This window comes from Sphaerodactylus townsendi, linkage group LG11 (genome assembly GCF_021028975.2).
Source record: "Sphaerodactylus townsendi isolate TG3544 linkage group LG11, MPM_Stown_v2.3, whole genome shotgun sequence".
NCBI lineage: Eukaryota > Metazoa > Chordata > Lepidosauria > Squamata > Sphaerodactylidae > Sphaerodactylus > Sphaerodactylus townsendi.
Window position 1 is genome coordinate 60550463 of NC_059435.1, and position 27024 is coordinate 60577486.

At 42.4% G+C, this 27024-nt stretch overlaps 1 protein-coding gene across 4 annotated transcripts in view; it reads right to left on the reverse strand.

Moving 5' to 3' along the window:
- The window catches only part of EPC1 (enhancer of polycomb homolog 1), a 58633-nt gene that overhangs the window by 9508 nt on the left and 22101 nt on the right, over positions 1-27024 (reverse strand). For 3 of the 4 annotated variants that reach the window (XM_048510656.1, XM_048510657.1, XM_048510654.1), the window contains exons 2-10: positions 25275-25434; positions 13422-13567; positions 13137-13343; positions 12385-12533; positions 10875-11034; positions 9981-10157; positions 9796-9885; positions 9555-9703; positions 5912-6261 (exon numbers count right to left, since the gene is read on the reverse strand). In XM_048510656.1, coding sequence (XP_048366613.1) covers positions 5912-6261; positions 9555-9703; positions 9796-9885; positions 9981-10157; positions 10875-11034; positions 12385-12533; positions 13137-13343; positions 13422-13567; positions 25275-25374 — 1528 coding nt within the window. In that variant the 5' untranslated portion in view covers positions 25375-25434. The remainder of the gene's footprint in view (positions 1-5911; positions 6262-9554; positions 9704-9795; positions 9886-9980; positions 10158-10874; positions 11035-12384; positions 12534-13136; positions 13344-13421; positions 13568-25274; positions 25435-27024) is intronic. The other variant, XM_048510655.1, reaches the window with a different exon arrangement.

A 27024-nucleotide genomic window follows, 5' to 3' on the forward strand; every position in this document is an offset into this window, starting at 1 on the left:
GAACTGGCAGCACTTTCCACTACCAGCAACTGATTCCCAGAGACTTTCTAAAAGCAGCTTCCTAGACAGGCCTACATAGAACCCTAGAACTCCAAGCAGAATTCAAAACAGCCTCCCAGCATGCTCAGGTTTAGCCGCAGACTCCACATGCTTTTGACCAGCGTGGGGGGGGGGGGGGGGTCTAAGGCAGGAGGTAATTTCCCATCTGTAGTTTTCAAGTTCTTTGTCATCCCTGTATCTTGTAATGCCGCTAAAATTTTCACTGCCAAGTGGAGGACGGGGCAAACAAAAATCAAGGCACAACCTGGCACAGCACGCCTACTAATTGACATGGGGCCACTTAATCCTTTCATAGACTTTAAGGATCTGGGTTAAACTAGAATTTGACAGCAGAACTCCAACCTCCCTAATAATACAAGTTGTGTTTCAGGACCACTCAGAAAGATATTCTGAACATCTGTGAGGAATTTTTTTCAATACTGGATTTAAAGAAGAAGATTTATATCCCCCCTTTCTCTCCTGTAGGAGACTCAAAGGGGCTTCCAAACTCCTTTCCCTTCCCCCCTCACAACAAACACCCTGTGAGGTAGGTGGGGCTGAGAGAGCTCTGTAGAGCTGTGACTAGTCCAAGGTCACTCAGCTGGCATGTGTTGGTGCACAGGCTAACCTGAATTCCCCAGATAAGCCTCCACAGCTCAAGCGGCAGAGCTGGGAACCAAACCCGGTTCCTCCAGATTAGAGTACACCTGCTCTTAATCACTACGCCACTATTTAATATTTTTGAAAGTTAAACACCTAACCTTAGCAGAAGACCAAAAAGTTTATCTGCTTCCATTAATTTTCCTTGCGCATCCCATGCACAGGCAAGTAATACTTTTTTCTTTGCAACCAATTACTCCAAAATATCCCGAACATCTGCACTCTACTCAAAATACCACTATTGGTTTCAATTAGTGGCTTTCTGTTTTACCACTGATCATTTTTGATGCAACAAATTGCTCTCTACCATGCAATTTCCTTCGCTGGCAATTATTCGCTGTATGCTTCAGAACATTTACAGCCACGTTATTAGTCACAGCTTTGAGAACATATTACCATAATGCTATAAAAGCAATAAGCACTTGGCTTGCAAAAACCTATCTTTCAACAAGCCTTTAGAGCGTGCTTGAAAGACAACTGACGGAAACTTTAAGAGCGTCAAGACTTGCATCTGTCAAAATAGGGAGCAGCGCAAAACTTTTTCTATTACAACCATCTTCCACTGTAATGCTCTAAAAATAGGAGAAGCTTTGAATAATTCAGAAACATCTGACCATGGTGGCTATAGGGTGAAACATTTCTCAGTCCCATGACTGGTGAAGGACTCCATCATGCAGCATCCACAATTCTTCATACCTTTCCAACATTTTTATTCAAATGATACAGAAAAAAAAACCTTTACACAGACTGGTTGGTTTAGGTGGGATGTGTTTAATGAGCGCTGTTACTGGCCAATTTATACTATCTTGCAATAGTCAGTAAACCAAGTCACTTTCAAAATAAGTAATTGCTCCATTAGTAGATTATTGTATCCCAAATCACCCAGAAATGTTCCTTCAGTTGACCATATCAGCTGTCCGTGGTCAACCTTTATATACCCCTTTAAAAAAAGCTTTCAGAATTAGTCTCCTTCCCTAAAAAGATGTCAAAACAATGATATGGGGCTATTGAAGTCAACCCAGTCTCCACTGCAGACAGAATATGTACATGTACATGGCAGCACTATCTAAAATAATCAGGTTGTCAAATCTCAAATATGTCACTCAAGGTAAAAGCTTTATTATGAAACTCTGTTGGCCCACAAGCCACAATGCAGGTTGTAAAACAGCTTATTTGAAAATATGCCAAGCTCTGAAAAGAACGTACACATTTCTAGTATGGTGTGCAAGTTTTTGTTCAGCTTTAAGAACTGCAATACGATAGACTTTCTTCCATTATGAAAAGCTGTAACTTGTCACCTTTTAAAATGGAATCTCTCTCTCTCTCTCTCTCTCACACACACACACACACTCCTTCACTTTATCAAATTAGTACAAGAATGATATTTGGTTGGCAAACGTATAAGTGTTTGCAGTATGGTTTGCATCTGTTTTGAGGACACAAAGGGGTTTCAAGCTTTGAAGAATATAGCAAGTTCTGCATTATTATGTTACATTTGGTTTTGAAGTACAGAAATTCTATGCAGTTTTTGTAAAGAAGCAATAATCCAGCAACTGCTTCTGGCTTACCAAGTACAGAGAAGAATGGATCCCATGTAGATGAGATGAGAATTGTTCCCTAACCCTCCATATGCTTAGTCTTTTCCCCAGCATCTGTATCCCACGATATTTATCAAGCCAATCAGACTAGACTAAACTGAAAACAAGTCTGACATAAAGCAAAGACAACCAACTGTTTTATCTTCACAATGGGACCAGATAACTGCTTCTGAAACTGCTTACTGATCAGCAAACATATTCCAAATCAGTACAACGCTGAAAAAAATAGCGGAGGAGAAATTGCAGGGTGTTACAAGGGTGAAGGATGAGGCACAGCCACTGAACACCCAGGCTTTACTATTTAGGATAAGAAGATATGCAATTACAGAGACATAAATTCTAGGAAACTTAACCCTGACATTTCCTGAAGCAATCATTTCAGAAGGGCAGCCAAATCGGTCTGCCCAGCAAAAATAAACAGCAATCTCATGGCATGCTCAAGACAATGTTATTCTAGGCTCTGGCCTTTTGTCCTCAAATTTATGAAGCAATAAAATCAAGTTAGTCTTCAAGGTGACACTCGACCCCTGCTTGTTCTTCTCAAAGTCTTCCCTAATCTTCAGAAGTATTTGAATACTTCATAAGAATACATGATTGTGAATATCCAAATAAATTATGTTAATGATATTAAGTACAAATGCTATTTGGATTTTTTAAATCTTTACTCAGTAACAGGATTTTACAGTTAGATACTTCCAACATTATAGAACATAGTTGACAGTATTCATATTTTAAATGCATATTATTTCCATAGCCATATTCCCACTAAGCCGTATTCCCACTGAGATATAACTGTCCTGACTGAATTTTACATTTTATTTCCAAATGTTATAGCACCAAGAACATAAAAAGGTCATTTGCTTTGAATGCGAAGTTCGACTTCTTCAGCCACAAGAACCACTATATATAAGAGGGCCCTAAGCAAACCTACTGTACTTATTCCGCTACAACCTTTAGCCATCCTAAGTCACATTTTTTCACTTAATATTTTGAAGTCATGCTTTTACTGAACTGACTGACCTATAAAGTGGGCTCTAGAAGGGAGCTGATAGTTTGAAATTACTTCTATGTGAAAGCATGCATTCTGACATGGTAACTGTCCAGTTTTTTCCAAGTAGACTCTTCTACACAGAATTTCCCAATGTTTAGCTGCCACAGTGTCATTTAAAATGTACCTATGATTTGCGTGGCTTTGATTTTAAGACCACAAGGTCTGTAGACCTCACTGGTTCTAGATGTAAACAAATTTACAACATTTAATGTCTGTAAATGTCGAAGGCTTTCATGGCCAGAATTACTAGGATGTTGTGGGTTTTCTGAGTTGTATGGCTGTGTTCTAGTAGTATTTTCTCATTATGTTTCACCTGCATCTGTGGCTGGCATCTAACATCCTGATGTATGTAAATATTGCCATGGAGAATATAAAGAGCCAATCTGAATTACCATCAACAAATGCAAAACCATAAATACCCCTGTAGGTTCTGCAGAGATTCCCAGAGTTTGCTCTACTGTAAACTTCAAATAACTTACTACACATATTGACTTGTCAGTGTCCCCCCCCAAAGAAGCAGATAGTAACTGGTATCAAGAATTCCTATTTTAATGTTTCACCCAATTAATTAGTTTTCAGGAAATTACAGAAACAAATCTAAACCTAAACGTGTATTGCTTATTAACTCTGTGAATGCAGGCTGACCAGAAGCTCAGGAAATCTCTTTATTGTTTATTGCCCATGTTGGCACTACAAGAGGAAAGAGCTGGGGACTGCCTACATAGCAAAGGGCTTGATAAATCCCAGGCACCAGATTACCATGGCACCTAGACATTTCATTGTGTTGCTTAGTATTTTCCCGACTGATTTTATTGAAGCATTTCTCAATATTTCTCAATAGCAGTACAGTAAGTGGATCCAATTAGTTTTTCCACTAATGAAAAAGGGAGAAAATGTCCTATTTCAGTACAAATAGGTTACATCTGGAATTATGGGACCTACACAGACACCAGCCATGGAGGACAGGGATTGTAGCATGGACAATTACTGGTCAAGACTGAGCAAAAAGGCTGGCTGGATTCAACCTTAAGCTTAATTATTTTACCTCAGAATGCTTTGTTGCATGACATAAACAAATATGTGTGAAGCTCTTGTTATTACTCATTTATACTTGAACCTAATGCTACATCATTCACGGATTATGGATGAAATTCTTAAAACTAGATTTCTCTACTGGCTTCAATGTTCAATTAAATAGACCTTTTAGAGGAAATATGAAAAATTGGGAAGGTGAGGCTAGAGTTAGGTTTTTGTTGTGATGATAGTTTCTGAGGATAGCAGTCTTGATCTGCTAAACAAGAGAGCTAGATTTGAGTCCAGTAGCACCTCAGAGATGAACAAGGTTTTGGTAAGATATAAGATTTAAAGAGCCAAAGTTCCCTTCATTTTGGAGTTGGCAACCAGGGTTACTCCCATCTTTACTTAAACACTTCAAAGTTTTTATCACAGCTTTAAAAGAATTACAACAAACACTGAAGAGGTTAGCTTTTGTGGTGGCGATCATTAGAGAACACATTCATTATTATACAAAAAGCCAAATGCCAAAAAATGAATCTGGTTGCTACCTATTTGAGCTGACGACCAGAGGCCAAGAGAATGGGCCAAAGCCTGACATTATGTGGGGGCAAGAAAGCTTCAGTTTGGTGAGCCGCAGTGTGTGAAGGTCTGTGAACCAGAGTTGTTTCAGTAGAATGGTTAAAAAGGTAAAGTTTTCCCTTCAGTCGTGTTCGACCCTGGGGTACCACTGCAAGCAGTGATTTCATAGGCAAGTCATTTTTGTGGGGTAGTTTGCCATTGCTTTCCCTGGCTATTCTTTACCCCCTAGCTATGTGCTAGGTACTCATTTACTGACCAAGGAATGGATGGATGGCTGAGTTGACCATGAGCAGCTGCCAGGATATCTGACCCACAGGGTGCTTGAACTCCTGACCGTGTGAGTGGTAGTGCAAGCACTTAACCACTACGCCACGCGGCTCCTCCTAGTAGAATGGTAGACCACAACAAATCTTTTCCATCGCTACTGTAAAGGAGGAATACTTGCTCTCTGATGTGTTTTAAAAATTTTTAAGAATAATTTTCCATTGCTGAGTTCATTAACTGGATGTTTTAAGGTATAAGCTTTAATATATCCCGCATTGCTCAGATACCAAGTTCTTATATGACAAAGTGGGTAAAAAAGAGAAGATTTACAGATTTGTCACACTACATACTGTCAAAAGGGAACATAAGAAAGAACCTGCTGGATCAGACCAGAGTCCATCTAGTCCAGCACTCTGCTACTCACAGTCCACCAGATGCCTTTGGGAGCTCACATTCGGACGTGAAAGCAACGGCCTTCTGCTGCTGCTGCTCCCAAGCACCTGGTCTGCTAAGGCATTTGCGATCTCATTTTAAATGAATAAAGAGTATTTTAAATTAACTGTTTAGATTTCAGCGTGACCTGCTAAAACGTAACCGAACACCACCATCACTTGCAGAGAAAAATACATGGCAGAGCTAAACAGAAACTGGATTATCTTTGCCAAAGGTATTTTTAGAATGAAGTTTGTCAAAATGAACATACCAAAGTGTGCTGAACCACTGCTATTTTTACTTTGTATAGAGGTACTGCATGTCTGGGTCCCCGGTTGTGCTGTGCCTGTTCGATTTACACTCCTGTGTAACTTCCTATAGGAAAGTTCATCATTGTCACTGTCATGTAGGGATGGTGTCCGAGGCCTAAAATGCCGCCATCTACATGATTTGATATTGACAAGTATCTGACTGAGGTCTTTAGACAAAGATCTGTCCGAGGTATTTGTTTCTGAGGTATTGGCAAATTGATTGATTGAAGAGTGTTGTGAGGAAAGCATTTCCGAATCCAGCTGGCAAAATGCACTGTTGTTCTCTGAATACGCTCTGTCTAGCAGCACCCTAAAAAGGAAGGAAGACCATTTTTACACCACACAAATCAGTGACACGCCCACCCTCATTCATGCAATCACGTAAGAAATGCACAAAAAAGTTGAATTGTGCACTCCAAAATTTTCTAAATCAATTCTTAACAGCTTTCTTTGTTCTGCATATGTTGGAGTTGTTCTGAATGAGTAATCATATTCCCATTTGGAATCAGCATGCTTATTTCTCTTCTTTAAACATAATGCCTTCATATGCCACACGCTGCACCAACGCTAACAAAACAATGTGTTTTTCTGATCATCTCCGCTAAATATCATCTTCTTGAAAGAGATTCAACTTTGATGGGAAACTAATCAAGATGTCTGGCAAAGACCAAGAAGCAAGAACAGCTTCAAAAATAAAAGCTAGTGATGTTTTAAGCTCTATACATACAATGAAACTATCAAATTGAAATCTGCTTGAAAATAATTCAATTTGTGCATCTTTTGTACATTAACAGGCACACATTACCAGCAGGTATCTTAAATGATACTCAATGTTTAAATTGCACAAACACAATGTGCTGTATTCACAGTCTTATGTAAATTACAATATTTTAAGAGCATATCTGTGATTCCACAGATGTGCTCACTAGCTGTTAACATCTGTGGAAAGAGACAGAAATCCCATGTCCCCCATGCCACTTATCTGGTACACAAGAACTTGAGGTATGTGAGAAGAGATAGACTGGGATGCACCCAAAATCAGGGAGAGAACACTTGCTGTTTCAAAGTGCCTCCCAGTCCAACACAAAATGACAACCTGGGACAGCAGGACTATTCACTCACTTATTACCAGGCTAGGGCACATCCTGAAGAAGGGAAAACCGTTCTCATTGTTTCCATGTGCCTTCCTGGTCAAGAACAGGTAAGCATTTTATGATTTTTATCTTATGCTGTAACCCACTCTGAGACCTTCAGGTGTAGGGTGGGCTAAACATATATACTGTGTTTCCCCGAAAATAAGACAGAGTCTTACATTAATTTTTGCTCCAAAAGATGCGTTAGGGCTTATTTTCAGGGGATGTCTTATTTTTTCCCATGATTTTGCACCCCGCACGTGACCAGATCAGCTGCGCCAGGGAAACTGTAACTAGAGCTTATTTTTGGAGTAGGGCTTATATTTCAAGCATCCTCCAAAAATCCCAAAAAATCATGCTAGGGCTTATTTTCGGGGTAGGTCTTATTTTCAGGGAAACAGGGTACATACAAACAAACAAAATAGTCTACTATTTCCCTCCAAAAAAAGATCAACCTTTCAACTCCTGAAATGCATTGGAGGCCCTTGAAAGTGACAAGGGAGCACTTCTAACCACTTGTTACTCACTGAATTTCTATCCTATTCTTCTGTTTCCCCTCCTCTTCAATTTTACCCTGAAAACAACCCTGTGAGGCAGGTAAGGCCAGGAGTGTGACTGCCCCAAGAACACTGTGTGAATTTTATGACAGCGTGGGTCTCCCTGCTCCTAGTCCACTACTCTAACCACCACACCACATTGATATGCCCATACATAAACTATTGCCAACAAGGCACAAGCAGAGTGCACTATCTTGCCTACGAACCCTCAAAGAAGGATTCAACCTCTCATCTCATGCCAGACTAGTGACAGAAGAAATGGGCTAGTTTTTAAGACTAGCCACTATTTCAAATTGACGAAGATGTTTCTTTTTTAAGGGAAGAACATCCTGGTCCTACATACCTTAGACTTTAATGCTTACATTAATGTAGATATGTTCAGGATCGCAGCAATGTGACATACAAATGGAAAAATGGAAGGCAATCCAGAGAGCTAGTTATGTTACAGAACACTACCCAGCATTTAGACAAGAAGATGGACATCTGAATGAAACAGAAGAATAAGATGCTGCATTTAAAGGACACCTGTAGCAAGTTGTTAAAATTGCTCATCCTTAAAAGCTTGCTAAACAGGTGAAGTTTCTCACTGCCAAGTCACTAGCTACCATGAAAGGTCGTTGGAGCGCCATGAAGAACTTATAACAAAAACTGTGTACAGGGATGATTCAAGTCACATATTAAAGGGAAGGGAGGGGGAGGGCCCCCGGTATCTGGACATGGCCCACCCACCCTACAGAAGGGAGGGATGGCGTGCAAGGGAAGGGGATGGAGGGGAAGGGGGCCCAGCATCTGGACATGGCCCACCCTAGCGGAGGTAGGGGAGGAGAAGGAGGGGTGGCATGCAAGGGGAGGGAGGGGTGGCATGCAAGGGAGGGAGGCACACAATTCTTTCCAAGAAAGTGGGAACCAGCTATTTGTGGTAATGCTGTCACTCCAAATTCAGACTCTACAGAACAAGACCTCTTAGCACAGGCTCAAGTCAGCATCTGGTGCAGCCCACTGGAGCCACAGCAGGCAAGCAAGCTCATAGGCTAGCTTTTTTTCTGCACAACGCAATGGTGGTGGTGATGGAAAGTGCCGTCAATCACACCACTTATGATGACCCCAAAGGGCTTTCAAGGCAAAAGACTTTCAGAGGTGGTTTGCCACCGCCTGCCTTGATGTCACACCCCTAGCAGGTCTCTCATCCCAATATTTTGTAGGGTTGTGGCTGAGTGAGCGATTGGCCCAAGATCACTCGGCAAGTTTCTATCTCAGAATGGGGGTTCAAGCCTGGATTTTCCAGACCCTAGTATGACACCTTAACCACTATACCAGGGGTAGGGAACCTGCGGCTCTCCAGATGTTCAGGAACTACAATTCCCATCAGCCCCTACCAGCATGGCCAATTGGCCATGCTGACAGAGGCTGATGGGAATTGTAGTTCCTGAACATCTGGAGAGCCGCAGGTTCCCTACCCCTGCACTATACCAAAGTGACTGTGATACTCTTGAATTATTAAAAGAACTGACCCCCAACTTTGACATCAGTTATTGAGTTACACACTATTACTATCCCCCACCCCATCCCTCAGTGAGTTACAACTCCTTTATAGAAATAACTTGCCAGACTTTTAATTCAAGCTGTCCAACAACAAGCTCAGGATACAGGAACCAGAATGTGTTGTGGACATACAGGTATCTTAGAGGACTATGGGGGAAAGGAGAAGGAATGCCTGGGTCTGCGTCATAATCCAACAGCCAAGGACAAATGAGTAAAAATATTGTATCGATATAGTTAAAACTTGGTACAGGTTTGAAAAACTGAGAAAAGCAAAAAGCTTTTGGATACTGATTTTCAGTTTTTCATTAGGGGAAAAGTTTCGTTTGTATTGCACCATATTTCAACACAACTCAAAAGTCAGATAAACTCACCTTCCACCACGTCCAACCCGTCTACGTGAAAACCCAATGCACCTCTGGGGTACAGTAAGGGTCGTTAAGCAGTATCTATAACGCTCATCTCCCAATGTGCTCCCATTTGGGTTACTCCACGGCCAGTCACCGGTTTGGTCTAAATGAGGCTTGAAAAGGAACATCAGAAAAGAGTTAAACACATGTCATCTCATGGTGAACAACAACTTTTGAGTTTTAGAATAAACTCAAAAAGACTTACAGCATAATACTGACAGCCTGCTTTCCTACGGAAAGCAAATGGACCATCAGGATCATTTTCTTCCTCAGCTTCAGAAGAGCCGGATAAGATCTTTAAAGCAGAGAAAAAGAACCGGTAAAAATTAAAGGATGCACATTTTCTCTCCTCTTTTACAATCTCGCAATTAAAAAATACAGAAGTCCTACTTGTGAAAGAGGCTCTTCGTCTGAGCTGGGAAAGTCATATTGATTCATATCCTTCGCATTAAAGACTGGCAGTGCAGCAGGAGTTGCCTGTTGAATAGCAGCAGCAGCCGATAAAGGTACAACTTTGGGTTTCTTTTCGTATTTTCTTTTGGGTCGTATAGCATCCACTTTTTCTTGCTGCAAAACAGGAGAGAATCGACAGTTTAGCCTACTTGTATTAGCTTAGAGAGTGTGCTGTGAATGAGCAGCATTTGTTACTCCGCATTTTGGACTTTACTTTGGACAAATCAAGGCCCAAACCTGAGTGACAGAATAAGCAAAGTGTCAAATTTCAAGGACCAAGATGCTTATTTGGGAGGAAATTGCCACTCAGCTTCAACGTCCTTGAAATAGTAACGCTCAGCGCAAAATTCTGAAGTTTCTGAACAAATTTTTAAAGCTGTCTGGTGAGTTGGCAATAAAGCAGCGTTGACAAAAAAAATGGCTGGCCCTGCCTTACGAATGCCATTTAATTGTCCGGACACACCGTGGTGCCATATGTGGAAGTAAATGGGGAATTTCCCAAAAATTAGGGATGATAAATTGACTGGCACAGTAAATGTAACAGCCAGTTATTATAATTATATCCCACCATTCTTCCAACATGGAATTCAGAGTTTTCCTGAACAATTGTCTATCCAAGAAGTTGAACAATACCAACTTTGCTATGCTGGAGCAGTTAGTCTGCCGAATCACTTCCAGATCTTTAAATCTGGCCTTGGACCTTCACATTTTGTGACTAAAATTATGACGTATTCACACTAGATTCTTTGGGACTTACATGTCATCAAAGTGCTTTTTGTCCTGTATCAACAGATTAAGCATTTACACACATCTGTTAAGAGATTTAGTCACCTTGTTGACTTTAAATTCCTTCAATTCCATGCTTTCTTGGTGTTTAAACTGAGCACTATTAGGAACAGGAATGACAGGGATAGCATAGGTAGGCTTCATGGGCTGCCGATGTGCCATTACCTCAGACATGATCTCTCCGTTATAATCGCCCAAATTATACCTGAAAATCAGAAGAGAGGTTCTCTGAATGTTTATTACCCAAAAGCTCATGCATATGTTGGTACAACAGTATTTTGCATTAGTAATATCCTTTGCAAAGGGGAATATTCCTCCAGAATTATGAATCCAAGGAAGTTCTAATATTATGGTTACAGTTAAGTAGATTACAAAAACAAACCAGCGAAAAGAAAAGGAATATTCAAGAATATTTACATCATTTATACCCCTTCTTTCTCTCCTAAACGGATTTAAAGGGGCCGACATTGTTCTACTTTCCTTCATCGTAACCTCACAATGGCCGTTTCTATCCGGCCAGCTGAGCGGGGGTACTTACCGATGCACCCCCTGGGACCATTCGCATGGACCATTCACTGGGAGTGCAGCAGACCATGCAGCCTTCGCACAGGTTGTGTCGCTTCTGAATGGCTCTTACCTCCTGTCACCTTCCGTCACATGGTGGAAGCCAGGGGACACGCCTCTGTGGCCAAAGTGACGGCCCTGGGGTTGGAGGCCTGGAGGCGTGTCCCCTGGCCTCCACAACAGGATGGAAAGCGATAGGAGGCAAGAGCCATTTGGGGCCGGCGCAGGGTAAACGCCGCCTTCTGCCCGCTGCCAGTGGAAGACGCTGCTTTTAAAAAACTGGCATTCAAAAGCGGCGTTTTCGCACCGCTTGGCCGGCATGAGCACCCCAGGGATGGTGTTTTTACCGTCCCTAGGGCGTTGTTATTGGGCTGTGCAGAAACAGCCAATAACCCTATGAGCTACATTATGCTGAAAATTTGTAGACTGGCCCAAGGTCAGCCAACAAGCGCCATGACCAATCACTAAACACCAAAGATTCAATCCTGGGTCCCCCACATCTCATTCTGATATTGTAACCACAACACTGTCTGCCAGACTTTGCATTTCAGTTTGTTGGCCCTGTGATTATGATTAGGCTTAGCGATGTGAAGAATATCTGCTGGAGGCTTTCATCAGACGTGAAGTCCCTCTTACTGTTCCAAGGCAAGTTGCAATTATTCTGAATAGATTGCTCAATGTTAGCAATCAAAGCAATATCTCCAACTGAAGCAACAAATTTTCTGTATTAGATACCACAGGGTGAATCTCTTTTAGTAGGAAGGATAGATGCAGTATGAAGATCCTCTATTCTGATGTTACAAAAGGTGTTCAACGTTGGCAAATGAGGACCCCTGAATAGTCTACCCAGATGGGACTGTGACCATTCATAAAGAGTTACAGTAACACTTTATAGCTCAAGGGTCAGGGCTCAAGGTTATTACCTGTTCTTTGCCATGAATGACTGCATTAATGCCACTTAATTAAATAATTCCCAACACATATCCTTTACCTTTTTTCCATAATTTCCAGTGTTAAATGCAATAACTCTCTCTTGCTTTTTTCTCTCCTCTTTATCATTTCTAGAATAGTTACTGCGCGACTCAAATCCCGCCGAAGCTTAAGCATCTTCTCATAAGAAGCTTCATCATTCTTGCGATTCTGTAAGGAAAACATCATGACACATGAACTTCTATAAACCTCAACATTTCAATACACATGAAGTTCCTCAGAGTGGCCAAAACCCAAACCCACACTTTTACAGCAGCAGTAAATTATGATAAAAATTAAGCTCATAGTACATTATGAGCAAACTGATTTTGAATTACAATTTATCATATTATATTCCACTCTCCCTCCAACTGTCCGGGCCCTGCGGGACCTTGGTGATTTCCGTAGGGCCTGTAAGACCGAGTTGTTCCACCGGGCTTTTGGAGAAACCAGCCGCTGAGTGTGCCCCCCCCAGGTTAGCCCCCCCCCCAGGTTAGGGGTCCTTAACACCAGTGGGACCCATTATTGGAATTTATGGGTCCCTAATACCATCAGGACCCACTACCCCCTCCCTCCTCCTTCTAGGAGGATTAGGTTCAGGTGGGTCACCATCTTGGATATAATAACTGCTGTTTTTATTGTAACTATGGATGCTTATGATGATTTTATGTGATTTTATGTTGTACACCGCCCAGAGCCCTCCGGGGATGGGGCAGTATATTAAAATAAATAAATAAATTAAATAAATAAATGCAAGATTTTACTCCCACTCACTTTTCGGGTCTGCATCTTTTCTGTTCGCCTTCTAAACGCAACGTAAGGATCGTTTGTGCTGGAGCCATCACGCTTCTCCTGTTTCACTGATGGGATAAGAGATGGACCTCGACAGTTTTTCCTCTTTTTAATCCAGTACTCATATACTTCTCTAATCAATTCATCATCTTCCTTCAAGAGTAACTTGGCCTCCTGCAGGCTGACTGGCTAAAAGAAAAGCCCAAATGTGTCACTTTCATATGTTTATTCCTTGGAATAATTTAAACATCTGAAATAATGCTGTACCTGCTGACCACTGCCTTTCTCTAGGCGATCTATCATTTCTTCAAATTGCAAAGGAGAAATGTCAATTTTTTTCTTCAGCCTATTCACGAAGGCCTCATCTTCTGAATCCAAGTCATAATCTGGCTGCTCAGCATCCAAACTAAAAGCTGAATAAAAAACAAACACATTTATACTTTATTTTTTAGTGTTCTGTATAAAAAGGTATAAGACAAATCTGAAAAAAACACTTGGCATTGTACACTTTTCAAAGGGACTTCCGCAAAAGGAAGTATGCAAGCTAATAATTTGGAAGAAGCAATTTATGCAGAAACCAGGGGTGTCCAACTCTGGTGTTTCAGATGTTCATGGACTACAATTCCCATCAGCCCTGCTGGCATGGCCAATTGCTGATGGCCAGAGGCTGATGGGAATTGTAGTCCATGAACATCTGAAACACCAGAGTTGGACACCCCTGCTCTAAGCAATTCTATTATTGTACTGGATAGAAAGCGTCTTTGGAGAACACAAAAGGCTAAGTTTTGCAAGCTAAGTCAGATCTCTAAGCTATAGGTTTTTCATTTCAGCCTGTGGTTCTCACTGTACATCACATGTTGCCACCTTCGCAACCCAGAGACCCACATGTCTAATGCACATCCTGTCTGCCATCCCACCAAACATTCACATACAATAATGTTATTATTAAAATTAAATATATAATATAACAATTTCTAATTATCAGAACACCTCTAAGCATATAGGTTCTCTCTGTACTACTGCTGAACCTTAAGTGAAGGGAATAACTCCCCTTTCTGCCTTCCTGCTCTCCTTAGCATGTGCCACAGCAGGTCACCCTACAGAGTATGACTACCAAGGTGCCCAGGAGACAGTAAGCTGAAGAGAAAGGGAGGTAAAACCACCACCACCTCACTGTGGCCAGCATGCTCTTTCCCGAGCCACCTGCCACTACGATGCTTATTTTATGCTCTCTTTATCTGTGGCCAGCTTCTCTCCTCAAGTAGCTGTGCAGATGGTGAAATACAGAGATCAGAGAGTGAAGAAGGGGGTGGGGTTGGACAGGATGAGCCTCTTTGCAGCTCAGAGAGGTTTGAAGCTTCACCATTTTTAGCAACTGTTTCAAACTGGGAACCACCTGTCAACCACAAGCTCTACCAGGCAGTGAATGGCCGTGACCATTTTCCTGGAACAGGGATGGGTGCCACAAGGGGGAACATGTTGCTTTGGAAAGAGTAGCCTGTCATGATGGTCTCAGAGTGTAGGTCTGTTTGCCACATATGGAGCCAGAGATTACGCCTGGCTTTGTGCATTCTCTTCAGTGAGAAATCGGACCTCTTGTTCAGCACATCTCTATGGTTGTCTTCTCCATCTTGGGAGAGGAGGCCATTGGGATGGCTGAGATGGGGGCATCCACTTATTAATGGTGCTGCTGGAAACTGCTTTTCCTAGGCTGGGAAGAGTGATAGGTATAAATGTGGATTTAGATTTATGAAATGGCTGAGTCCTGACAAAGTAAGCTTTTAGGGCCCTTCTTACGTCCAGGTTATGCCAAAGGACCTGCTAGGCTACACTGGGTTGGGAGAAAATGGCAGCAAGCACAGTTCTTGCATTCTATGAAATCTGGTGTCCTCATCTGGTCTGAACACTGGGTCTGGTCTCAGGACAACTCTGTCCTTGCGAAAGGTGCACAAGTCCGGATGGATGGATCAGGCTGCAAGATCTGAGATGCATTGAACAGATGTTATAGCTACAAAGAACGTGGTTTTCAGTCCGTGAGATTTGAGTAATCGGTTCAAATGGAGGCTTGGTAAGGGAATTCAAATCCAAATTCAACCTCCAGGTGGGAAAATGATATATTTAGGGTTTATCTAGAACTGGTGCCCTTTAGGAACTTAAAGACACATGGATGTCCATATGTCTGCCAGGTGCCCAACTAGGGAACTACAGTGGACAAAGCAAGCTACTTGTCATCTCAGAGTAGAGGAACAGAGCCCCACGTCCAGACTATCTTGTAGGAAGGTCAGAGCAGACAATATCCCGGATTGAATGGGATCATTTTTCCCTCGGGCCCAGCAAATGAAGGGCTTCCAAGTGACACCATATATATGACTGGTTTATCTTCTCCTGCTGGCCAGCATAGTTTGGGCCACTCTGTCTGGAAGTCCCGTAGATAGAGGTGTGTTCCTTTCAACAGCCAGGCAGCTAGTCTCCATTTTCCTGGATCTAGATGATACATTGGCCCTTGGTGTAGCATATCCTATGGAGTGGGCATTTCGAGTAGCAGCATAATTGCCAGTTACTGAAGAGGCAAATACCACCTGGGAGCTAACACTATCACTAAGCTATATAAAAAAAACAATCAATTAAGTTTGCTACGGCTGATCTCCATCCTGGATCCAACAGTTATGAAAAGAAAACCAGTTGTATGTGTGTTGAATCAAGGGTTTAGTTTTCAAATGCAAACATACTCAACACAGAAAAAGGAATGTTGATCACTTATCAAGAAGGTTCCTTTGAGGAAGGGAGGGCATCTTCAAATGTGGGTTATTCCTGCTGGTCAGGAAAGACTAAACCTCTGCTTGTATCCCCCTACTGAGCTGTTGTTACCCACCTAAACTTCCCAAGCAATAGAGGCTAACTAAAAATTTAACTCCTATAAGCACAGAACCAACTGTATAACTCTTGGAACAAGGAAGAACTCCTATTGTACAGGAGAAAGAAAATATTAGAATACCAAAGGAGGAGTTTTTCCAGGACAGGGGTGATGTGATATGTCTGCTACTGCTTTCCTCCTACTGCTGTTGCTGCTGAGGGGATTGTTCTTTGACCGTGCTTATTATACTTCAGATGATAGTTGGTTGCCTTGATGGTCTTTTTTCAAATATGCATAAGCCCGGGTGGGCAAGATTCCCTCCCTTCTTCAGAGATGAAGGAACTATGGTGGTAAGTAATCAAGGTTCTGTTCTCGTTCTGAGGGGGAGAGCATCTTCAAACAAGGAATATCCAAGGGCGGCATCTTCCTGACAAGGTTGGGAGTTCTTATGGATCAACCACATTCTGTAACACCCTCCAGCCAAATGCTGCATCTGCCAATGAGTTGGTATTGTATTATGTCTTATGAACATGGAGATCGAAGACCACGTCGTAGCTTAGCCATCAAGGGCAGTGCTGGAGGCCGTACTTCTTACAGAGTATGCCTATGACCTCACCTCACAGGAGAAGGATTATTCACGGTGAGTATCAAGCGGTCCGTTCGACTGGGATCGCCGAATCCTGGGGTGAAGCACAAGTGCTCCTTCCCCATCTAGAAGTTGGATGGCCATCTTCTGAAAAGGAAGGATGACCATCTTTTCCTTGGGATCTCTCTTAGCTCATACAGAGGGATGAAATGCAGTGTCTCTAGGCCACCCATGCCCTACTCAACACCATCCAAAGCAGCCATAGAGCTCCCACTCCTATACCTTCAAAACGACTGGGAACAGAAGAGGGTTCTGCCATTCATAGAAGGCAGTCACAAGGCTGGCACATCAAGGCAGCCTCAAAGGCCTACTTTTGAGGACCTTACAAACAGCCAATAGAGGCAGCATCCTCCATTTCTTCCCTCTCAGTGGAAGAAAAAGAGAAGGGAGAATTTTCCTCACAGGGGGAGGAAGAACCATCTGCAGAACAGCCCCCCAGACAATTAAACACAGAGGATTTCCAAACTTATTGGTGTTTCCATAGTCGAAACCATTGCTGTTTTTGACCTCACAGAGGTACCAGGTAATGTAGAGGGAAATAAAGGAAAAGGATCTTAACATAAAGGGGAGCAAAGAATTGTACCCCAGAACCACTTTGGCAGAGAAGTCAGCCCCTCTTCCAGAGTATTTCTATGGGCTTATCAGAGAAGAGTGGCAGAAGCCAATGTCCAATAGACACTTCCCCAATTCAGCTATGAGATTATACAACTTGGAAAGCTAGGCTATGGACATACTGCAACTACACCTAGTGGATGCCTCCATCAAAATTCTACAGTCCTCTGACCTGCTATCTGTAGACGGCATGAGTACACTCAAGAATTCTTGGGATAGGAAAGCAGACTTCACTGTCAAACCCCCCCCCCCCCCCCCAAGCCTCAGTTGTAGTTATCAGCTGTAGCAGTTCTAATAGCAACAGCCTCTGTGGTCTGGTCTCGCAAACGTATTCAGATTATTCCACCAAACAGCTGCAGGATCCTAGAGGGCATGAGCAGAGTCATGGCAGATGCCTCTATGGATATCATGACCTAAGCGGGTCTGGGTCCGACAAGCAATTGCCAGAGAGTAAGCTACAGAATTCGCCAGTCTATCCTCAGACCAATTTCGCATGTCACCAAAATCTGCAAAAACAGAAAAGCATCTGAGAACTCTGTTGGCCGTAAGCCATCTTTTCCACATAAAAGCCATAGAGGTGGTCCTGAATCAAGAGGGAGGCAAAGGAACATACTCTGTATTTTCTACAGTGCTCAGGAGGATCAGGGACTAGCAGGCTATCTTGGATCTGAAACATGTAAACAGGTTCATCATCTAAAAGATATTCCAAACGGAAACCCTCCAATCCATAAAGAAAGCTCTGCCTCCTGGCGCCTTCATGACATCAACAGACCTCCAGAAGGCATACCTACGCATCGCCATCCTCTTGGGTCACAGAAATGCCTACATAAGCCAACACTATACATTCAAAGCCCTGTCCTTTGGCCTGGGGTCTGCACTCAGAATCTTCACTAAGATACGGATCAAGCTAGTAGCCTTAGCGCTTTGGAGAGGTATTTAGGAACACCCATACCTCGATGACATTCTGATATGTGCCACCTCCAGGGAGACAATGCAAAGACACATAGAGATTTTTCACCCAACTACTAATAGACCATGGCTTTCCAGTCAACTAGGCCAAGAGCAATCTCACTGCAGCCCAGCATATCAAGCACCTTGGAATAGTCATAGACTCACAGACAAACTCCAGCTTCCTACCAAAGGAAAAAGTGGCCAAGGTAGCAGTACTGGCCAGGAAAGTACAAGGAGCCAGAACAGAAAGCCTGATGGCACTCACGCACCTTCAGGGCCTGATGATTGCCTGCATAGACTCAGTTCCATGGGCCCACCTTTATGTCAGGCCACTACAGTGTGTCCCTTCCAACAGGACATCACCCTGAAGAGACAAGACGCTAACACTCAGCTCTACAGTCAAGAAGAGTATGGTTTGAGAATCCAACGCCAAACACCTTCTCAGGGATCTACATACCATATATACTCGTGTATAAGTCGAGTTTTTCAGCACATTTTTTGTGCTAAAAAAGCCCCCCTCGACTTATACACGAGTCAGATGTATTTCAAAAAATATTTTAGGGTTTTAACTTTGACGGCCGCCAGGAAGTGCAAGTTTTTAGGCTAGCGGCACCAAAATTTCAGGGTATCATCAGGTGACACTCCTGATGATACCAGCCAAGTTTGGTAAAGCTTGGTTCAGGGGGTCCAAAGTTATGGACCCCCAAAGGGGGTGCCCCATCCTCCATTGTTCCAATGGGAGCTAACAGTAGATGGGGTTACATTTTGAGGGTCCATAACTTTGGACCCCTTGAACCAAACTTCACTAAACCTGGGTAGTATCATCAGGACAATCTCTTGCTGATACCAGCCAGGTTTGGTGATGTTTGGTTCAGGGGGTCCAAAGTTATGGATCCCCAATGTGGGTGCTCCCATCCCCCATGGTTTCCAATGGAAGCTAACAGTAGATGGGGCTACCCTTTTGAGGGTCCATAACTTCACCAAACCTGGGTGGTATCATCAGGAGGGTCTCCTAAAGATACTCTGAAATGTTGGTACTGCTAACATAAACATTCCTCTCCTGACAGGTTGTGTGAATGTTCCTTCTAAAATGACACCTGCCATGTGCAATTTTAAAAATATGTACACTAAAAATAATGAACTATTCTTTTAAAAAGCAGGGTAATTTTGAGTCACAGTGAACAGGCATGTTCATTCCAGTTTTTATTGTAAGATCCATTGTTTAAAACCCTTCCTTACAAAAAAGCTAAGGTTTTTGTACTTTTAAAGTTATTGTTGAGACCATATTGTTCTTGTTGACCCTCTTTTCCACTTACAGAGCTAGTTTACTGTTTTTCTTTGAAATAAATATTCAAAAACATTTAACCTACGGATGCCTCAATTAATGTAATTTTATTGGTATCTATTTTTATTTTTGAAATTTACCAGTAGCTGCTGCATTTCCCACCCTCGACTTATATGCGAGTCAATAAGTTTTCCCAGTTTTTTGTGGTAAAATTAGGTGCCTCGACTTATATGCGGGTCGACTTATACATGAGTATATACGGCATATTAACTTATGCCCTCCAACTCAAACCAGCACAGGCACGATGGTCATCCCAGGAGCAACATCTAAATGTCAACTTCCTAGACCTTGAGGCCATTTGGCACATGCTCAGACACTTCCGCAGTCAGATCCAGGGGCACCACATTCTGATTCAGAGAGACATTTCCGCCAAAGACTACCTGAACAAAGAAGGAGGTTCCAAGTCCTCGTCCCTGCATCGGGAAGCACAGATGATCTTCTTATGAGAGGAGTCTAATCTGTTATCCATTGCAGCAGAGCACATGCTGGGCTTACAGAACGCAGTGCCAGACTGGTTCAGTTGGAAGGAGCAGGACAACAATGAATGGTCCATCAAGAAGGAGGTGTTCAGGAAAATCACTGACAGTTTCGGGACACTGAGAGTGGATTTGTTCACCCCAGTTACCAACTGGCAAGTACTGCAATTCTTCACATGATTCCAGTACTGGAAGGCCGAGGGGACCAACACTCCAACAGCTTCATGATCTCAGGAACTCTTTTACACCTTCCCTCCTCTCCCAACCACCCCCAAAGTATTGAAAGATCAGGAAGAAAAAAACAGAAGTCATCCTTATAGTACTAAAGTGGCCACAGAGGCCATGGTTACCAATGTCAGAAGAATTATCCACTCAGGAACCATAAGACTATTATGAATCCCCGACCTTCTCTCTCAGGGATCAGTCACTCACCCTCGATCAGAGTGGTTCTATCTGACAGCATGGCAATTGAGAGGTAAAGACTCATAGAGCTAGGTTATGACAAAGAAGCCATAGAAACAATCATGGCCTGCAGGAGACCTTCCACTCAGGGAATATGTAATACCTCCTGGAAGGCTTTCACCCAATAGTACACCCGTAAAAAGACCAATCCACTCAACCTCAGATAGCAGGGGAATCTACCTCAAAGGATCAACACATCCTAGCCTTTTTAAAGGGTGTAGCTCAGTCTACTGTGCCCACAGCTCACAGGTTCCCATCCTGGAGATGGTTCCCATCCTGGAGACTCAACGTGGTCCTTCTCTCAGCTCTAACCAAAGCCCTGCTTGAACTTTTAAGACACATACCCATTAAGTGGCTAAGGATAAAAGTCCTCTTCCTGACTGCAGTCACTTCAACCAGGAGGGTACCAGAACTGGGAGCTCTTTCAGCTAGACAAGGGCTGTGTATCTTTAACAAAGATAAAATAGTCCTAAGACCAGAACTGACCTTTGTACCCAAAGTCAATACCAGATTTCACAGAGAACAGAAACTGCACCTTCCCTTCTTTTGTCCCAATCCAGAACACAGAAGAAAAAAAATCCTGGCACACCCTAGATCTGTGTAGGGCTCTAAGGATCTATCTCAAACACACAGCTCCAATAAGAGTATCAAGGGCAAAAAGATGTCTAGGGCGGCCATTAGCTATACAATAAAGTAGTGCACCATTCAAGCTTACAGATCCAGCAATCTGCATCACTGAGGCCTACAAAGCCCAAAAGCTGAAGGTCCCTTCTGGAATCACTGCTCACTCTATACGTAGTTCTGCCACTAACATGGCTCTGGCTAGGAATACTTTGGTAGACGATATCTGAAGAGCTGCAACTTGGTCCTCAATATGCACTTTCATCAGGCATTACAAACTCAACTACCTTAGAGTGGCGAGCGCTGCCTTTGGGAGACATATTCTGCAGCACAAGTGGAGGACCAGATGATAACCCACCCTCTAAGGTCACTGCTTTGGGAGGTCCCAAACAAGATGTCCTCCTACCTAATTGGAGAATGGACCCTTAGATACTCACCATGCATGGTCCCTCTCCTATGAAGTCAGGGGACATCTTGGGCCTCCCACTGTCATCATCCACATGGATCCACAGCACAGATTCCCTTGTTTTGGTTGAAACTGTTTTTTTCTGTTTCTAGCACATTACTGTTTAATCGTTTGAAAAAGTCTGATTTAGTTGAGTAGTTATTCAAATTAGATGGTTCAAGTTCAGACACTGCTGAGTGAAGTCTCAAAACTCGAAGTCGGTGATCCCCACCACAAGGAGACAGGAAGTGAAGAATCTGACCCGGCCTTATGGTAAGGAGTTATGGTCAGCTTTTTTCTATAAGGGTAGTTTGAGAAAAGAATCTCTATATTCCTTTACTTTTTCCCTCCAACTCCTCCTTCCTGCCAGGAAGAGACTTGTATTATGCTTTAGAAACTCTTTGCCTTAAGAAATTAAATACACTGTGTTAGGATTCCAGTTAGACAACTGGTTAGATTTATTATTTTATGCACTTCTTTACTGCCACTGAACTATATGCCTTTTAAATATCTTTCTTAAATTTCTTCAGTAAAACCATATTTTGCTTCATGGTGTGTGTCTCTCAGGAAGTTACTAGTACCAAACCAAGGTGAGCTTATGTGACTGTATGAGGGCAGGGTCAGCCCTAACACTTAAAAACATACGTTAGCAGGAATCCAGGATGGAGGTGGCCACACTGTTCATTATTAATTCAAAGTTTTCAGTACGTTAACACACCAAACAATCTATGAAGAGTTTCAAAAGGATCTCTCCAAACTTCAAAAGGGGGCAAGAAGTTGGCAAGAAAGATTTAAATGGAAGCAGTGCAAAGTGAAAAACCTTCTTTAACTTATACAGTTTAATTTATACCTGTCTACCTATCTATCTTCTCTTGCCCCTTTGATCTACCTTTGCAGGAAGCTGGCACAGATTAGGGCTTTCCCAGTAGAACTCAACATTCAGGGAAGTTCATATTATTAAATAACATCTTCTCTGGAGAGTGGGCCTTATGGGTAAGTGCCAATACTTTGAACTGTGCCTAGAGGTATTGGCTTCCAATGGCCTATCCCCTAATCAATCTAGGCCACAGTGTTCAGTACTAACTCCAGCTTATGAACAGCCAAGGGCAATTCCACATACCGAGTACTGTAACATGGTCAACTGCAGCAATGCCCTTGAACTCTAGGAAGATTTACAACAGGGTGTAAGAAATTTAACTAATAAGAACTCCTGGTTGAAAGCAGTCTCAGGCAATACAACAAACCCTTCAGTTACATTTAAGTCGAATGAGTGAGTGAGTGAGTGAGTGAGTGAGTGAGTGAGTGAGTGAGTGAGTGAGTGAGTGAGTGAGTGAGTGAGTGAGTGAGTGAGTGAGTGAGTGCAGGCAGGCAGGCAGGCAGGCAGGCAGGCAGGCAGGCAGGCAGGCAGGCAGGCATCCATCTGATGCAACTACATTTCCTCAAGATTATGCAGCTCCAACACATCACCTTGCTTTTGTCTGGATGCCTTTCAGCCTTGTAGCTTTCAGGCAGTCCTTTATGAACCATCCACTGTACTAAGAACAAATGCTAATGAAAATGACCAATAAGCATTGTCAGTGTTTTGATGAACTTCCCTCCATCCTTGTATCTCTCAGCAATTTTACATACAATGTTAAGGCAGTACCTGATGGTCTGCCTATCACAAAAGTACTTGCCAAAATGCTACGCAGTGATGATGCATTCTCCAACAGTCAATCAGAAGGCTTGCTTGGCAAAAGCCCTACCTGGCCCCACTCGCTTTCAAAAAATACTTGGTGGGCCCCAGAAATGGTGTTGGCGGGTGCCATGGGGATCCCTGCTGTAGACAAATACAGCTCTTAAATTCAAGATGCATTCCTGCACCTTGATGGATACCTAATCTTTATGAGGAGAATGCAGGGCTTTTACTGTATTCATCTGTTGCAAACCTCCTGTTCTCCTTTTGACTTGGTTGACCTTTTCACCTCTCCAGCAAATCACTGACAATTATACCCAGTTGGTAACAAGTAGCTTAAGGCCCTAACCTGCTGAAGGGGGAAAAAGATCAGAAGGATATAGGGCAGAAACTGCACCAAAGCCTCATAGCAGAAATCTGAAAAGTTCCACTGAGAATTGATCTCACTCTAAGCAGATAGCAAAAATTAAGATGCATGTACTTAAACAGAATAGAGTGCACTAGCTTGAGGTTTTCTCTCAATTACTGGATATAATGCAATTTTGCTTGTATAAAACTAAGGTATTAATTCCACAAATACTTCAATGTTGCAATTTTACATGTTAAGTTATAAATGATGTATTTTAAAGCAATGTGTATATTTCAATTTTTCCCAATATCCCCCCCCAACAAATAGAAAAATGTTTTTTCCCACAGTTTTAACATTTCTAGACATTTTACATCTCTAGGTATGGGACCTCTATAGCCCCTGTTTGTCTAACTTGTCATTACATTTTATTCCCGCACCCTTTCAAGTGCATGTCTGACTGAATCACCTGCTAAATTCTCTGTGGTTTCCCTTTCATGACTCACCTAACACTAACTTTGCATCCATATTTTGGTGCCCTTCCCCCCAAATTCTTACTGAACTAATCAATCTCTACTGCTGACTAAAAAACAATGGTTTACCACATCCCCTGTAAAATCCAGGTATTTAATAATAAAGAGTGTTTCATTTAAAATATTTAAATCTCACTTCTGCAGTAACATTATCCAAGATGCTTTACAACATGGTTTAAACAAAAATCAATATGCAACATACCCAGTCTGTGATATGCAGGATTGGTAGCAATAGTCCTTGACATTATGATAGTAACTGTTGGGGTTTTTTTTTTTTTTTCTTCTAAGGCTACATTCATATCCACAATTTCCTGGAAGTATGTCTAACTTAAGTCAGGAACACTCAACTCTAAGAATTAATTACAGACGACTGACCTCCTTCCCAGATTTCCTCGACAAACTAATATTTTAAAATACATAATGACAACATACATTTTTTTCCCAAGAGGAATTTAAACTCTTGCAGCACCATGATGCTTCCTAGGTCATCAGGAGTGCCATGGGGTTCTAGGCGCCCTCACAATGCTGCGCCTCTATGCCGCTTTCAAACTACAACAGGAGTGTCAAACATGCACCCCGGGGGTCAAATCTAACCTCTTGAAGGGGGTTATCAGGTTTGTGAGCCAGTTGAGGCAATCCTCACCCCTTGTTTGTGATCCGGGGCGGGGGGGCGGTTGCCTTAGCTGGCTTGCAGGTGCAAGTCCTCTCAAGGCAGACCCCTACCCCACTGCGGGCTCACCAGTGCAGGCACCTCCACTCAGTGCCATTCTGGGGTCAGCTGAGGCAGCCACCCCCACCCCCCCGCAGCTATGTTTATGTTGTATATAGCCCTCGTAATAAATTAACTCGACACCCCAGCAAGTACACATCTACACTCCTGACAGGAAGCAGCAGCAACAGCAGAAAGCTTTTGAGCATCCTCTGTTCTTCAGCCTTCCATTTCTCTCTCCAATGGCTGGGATGAATACTACCCCGGCACATGATGCATTCTGGGAACGGTAGTTCTCAGAATACCCTCCAGCCAGGGTGAAACTATTTACACTTATTCTTTCACACACTGTCTTCTAAAAGTTCTTTACCAGAATAAGTCAATTGGTTTTTACAGCACCTAAACACGGCTACTCAACGTTCAATCATAAAAAAGATATACTCACGCTGTATATGAATAAGCTGCTTTGGCATCTTAAATTCTCCAGGGTATATAGATTCATAATAAGCAATATTACTTTCTGCCTCTGGGACTGGTATGACCATATTATCCCTCTTCTCTCCATATACCTGCTGTGCTGAAATAGCCCGCTGGAGATGGTGTTCCTAGAATTTAAAGGGAGAGAGAGAAAAGAGTCAGCACACACAAAAACTATGGTTACAAGGAAATTTGTTTAGCAGAAGGGAGGATCACACATTTTGATGTTGACTTCTTTGTCAACAACTGAAATTAGGAGACAGCTAGAGGCTGAAATTCAGATCCCAAGTTTCAAATTCTTCCAATTATGACCTTTCCATTTCAGATAAGTATACTGCAACCACGGTGATGCAAATTGAGAAAGTGAAAATCTAAATGTGTGTGTGAAGAAGGATGAACAAATAGAGAACTCCTGGCCCTTCAAAGTATCAAGCCAATGTTACACCCATACCTGCTTTGATGTTCAGTTGCTTCTAAGCAGCTCAACATCACATGATCACCCAAGGGTCCAATGAGCTTTAATTTGGAAGCCATTCTATTTCAATACATTTCTCAGATACATTTATCCTCCTGATTCACCCAGTCCCAGTCATATGATGCTGGATGCCTTACTATGACCACCACAATAAGACAATCACACGTGCCCCTCAATATGCTTCATATCAAGCAGACAGTCTGTGCCAAGGGTTCCCAGTCTTGCAGAACTTGTGGACCCTGTGGGAATTTTGGGGAGTGGGCACCACCATGGAGCAGCTGCTTTGGGATATGAAAACTAGTCACAAAATGGTGAGAGGTTACAAATCAAATATTAGGATGATGAAGGCAGCTATTTCTGAATGGATGCTTCCTGGAGATCCACCAGTAATGCCTCCTGATTCTTCTAAAAACCCCGCTCTTCTAATGAAGTGGAAGAAAGACAACACTTGAAGTTTGTTTTGGGATTGAAGCAAACGGGTGCCAGGAAACATAGCAGCAGATACAGTAGTGCCTACAGGCTTAACACCAGGGACCACTGTTCTGTGAGAACAAGCTTTCCCAGAAATATTTTAATTTCAACCGTTCTACAACTCTCCAAAGACTTATACTTCTCCTGCTACAATCAAGAGTAATAGTTCAAAGTCACATTTAAATCACATTATCCCATCTTCATTTATTTATAACATGTCTATGTCATAATATCTCTATATCACCTTCCCAGAAAACCAGCTCATTAGAAACTACCCACTTTTAATCAACTACTATCACTTCAGAGATCAATGGCCTTTTATAGTAAATATACCTGGCTAAACAAGAAAAGCAGCCCAAACAGTTGCCAATACATTTATAGCACCTGTTGACTCATGGAATACATAATACTTGAAACCAAAATATCCTACATTTATCCTGCCAATCATTAGTTTTATCAGACTCCCATTAAGAATCAATCCAATCAACTTGCTGTAACGAACTGTGACATCTAATTACACTTATGCTGCTTAGCATTTTATACTAGGGTACAGTTATCAGAGAATAAAACAATCACATAAGCCTGAACAGTATAAGTGTAAGACTTGGAACATGAGCTTCCAAAATATTCTGAAGCAGAGCTCAGAAAAGAATAATTTCCAGTTTTAGAGTATTCTGGAAGGTGCACATCATAACAAGCCATCAAGGGCAGCAAAATTGTTCAAATATAATTTATACCTATTCTGAATATGTAACAGGCGTTACAGGGAAAC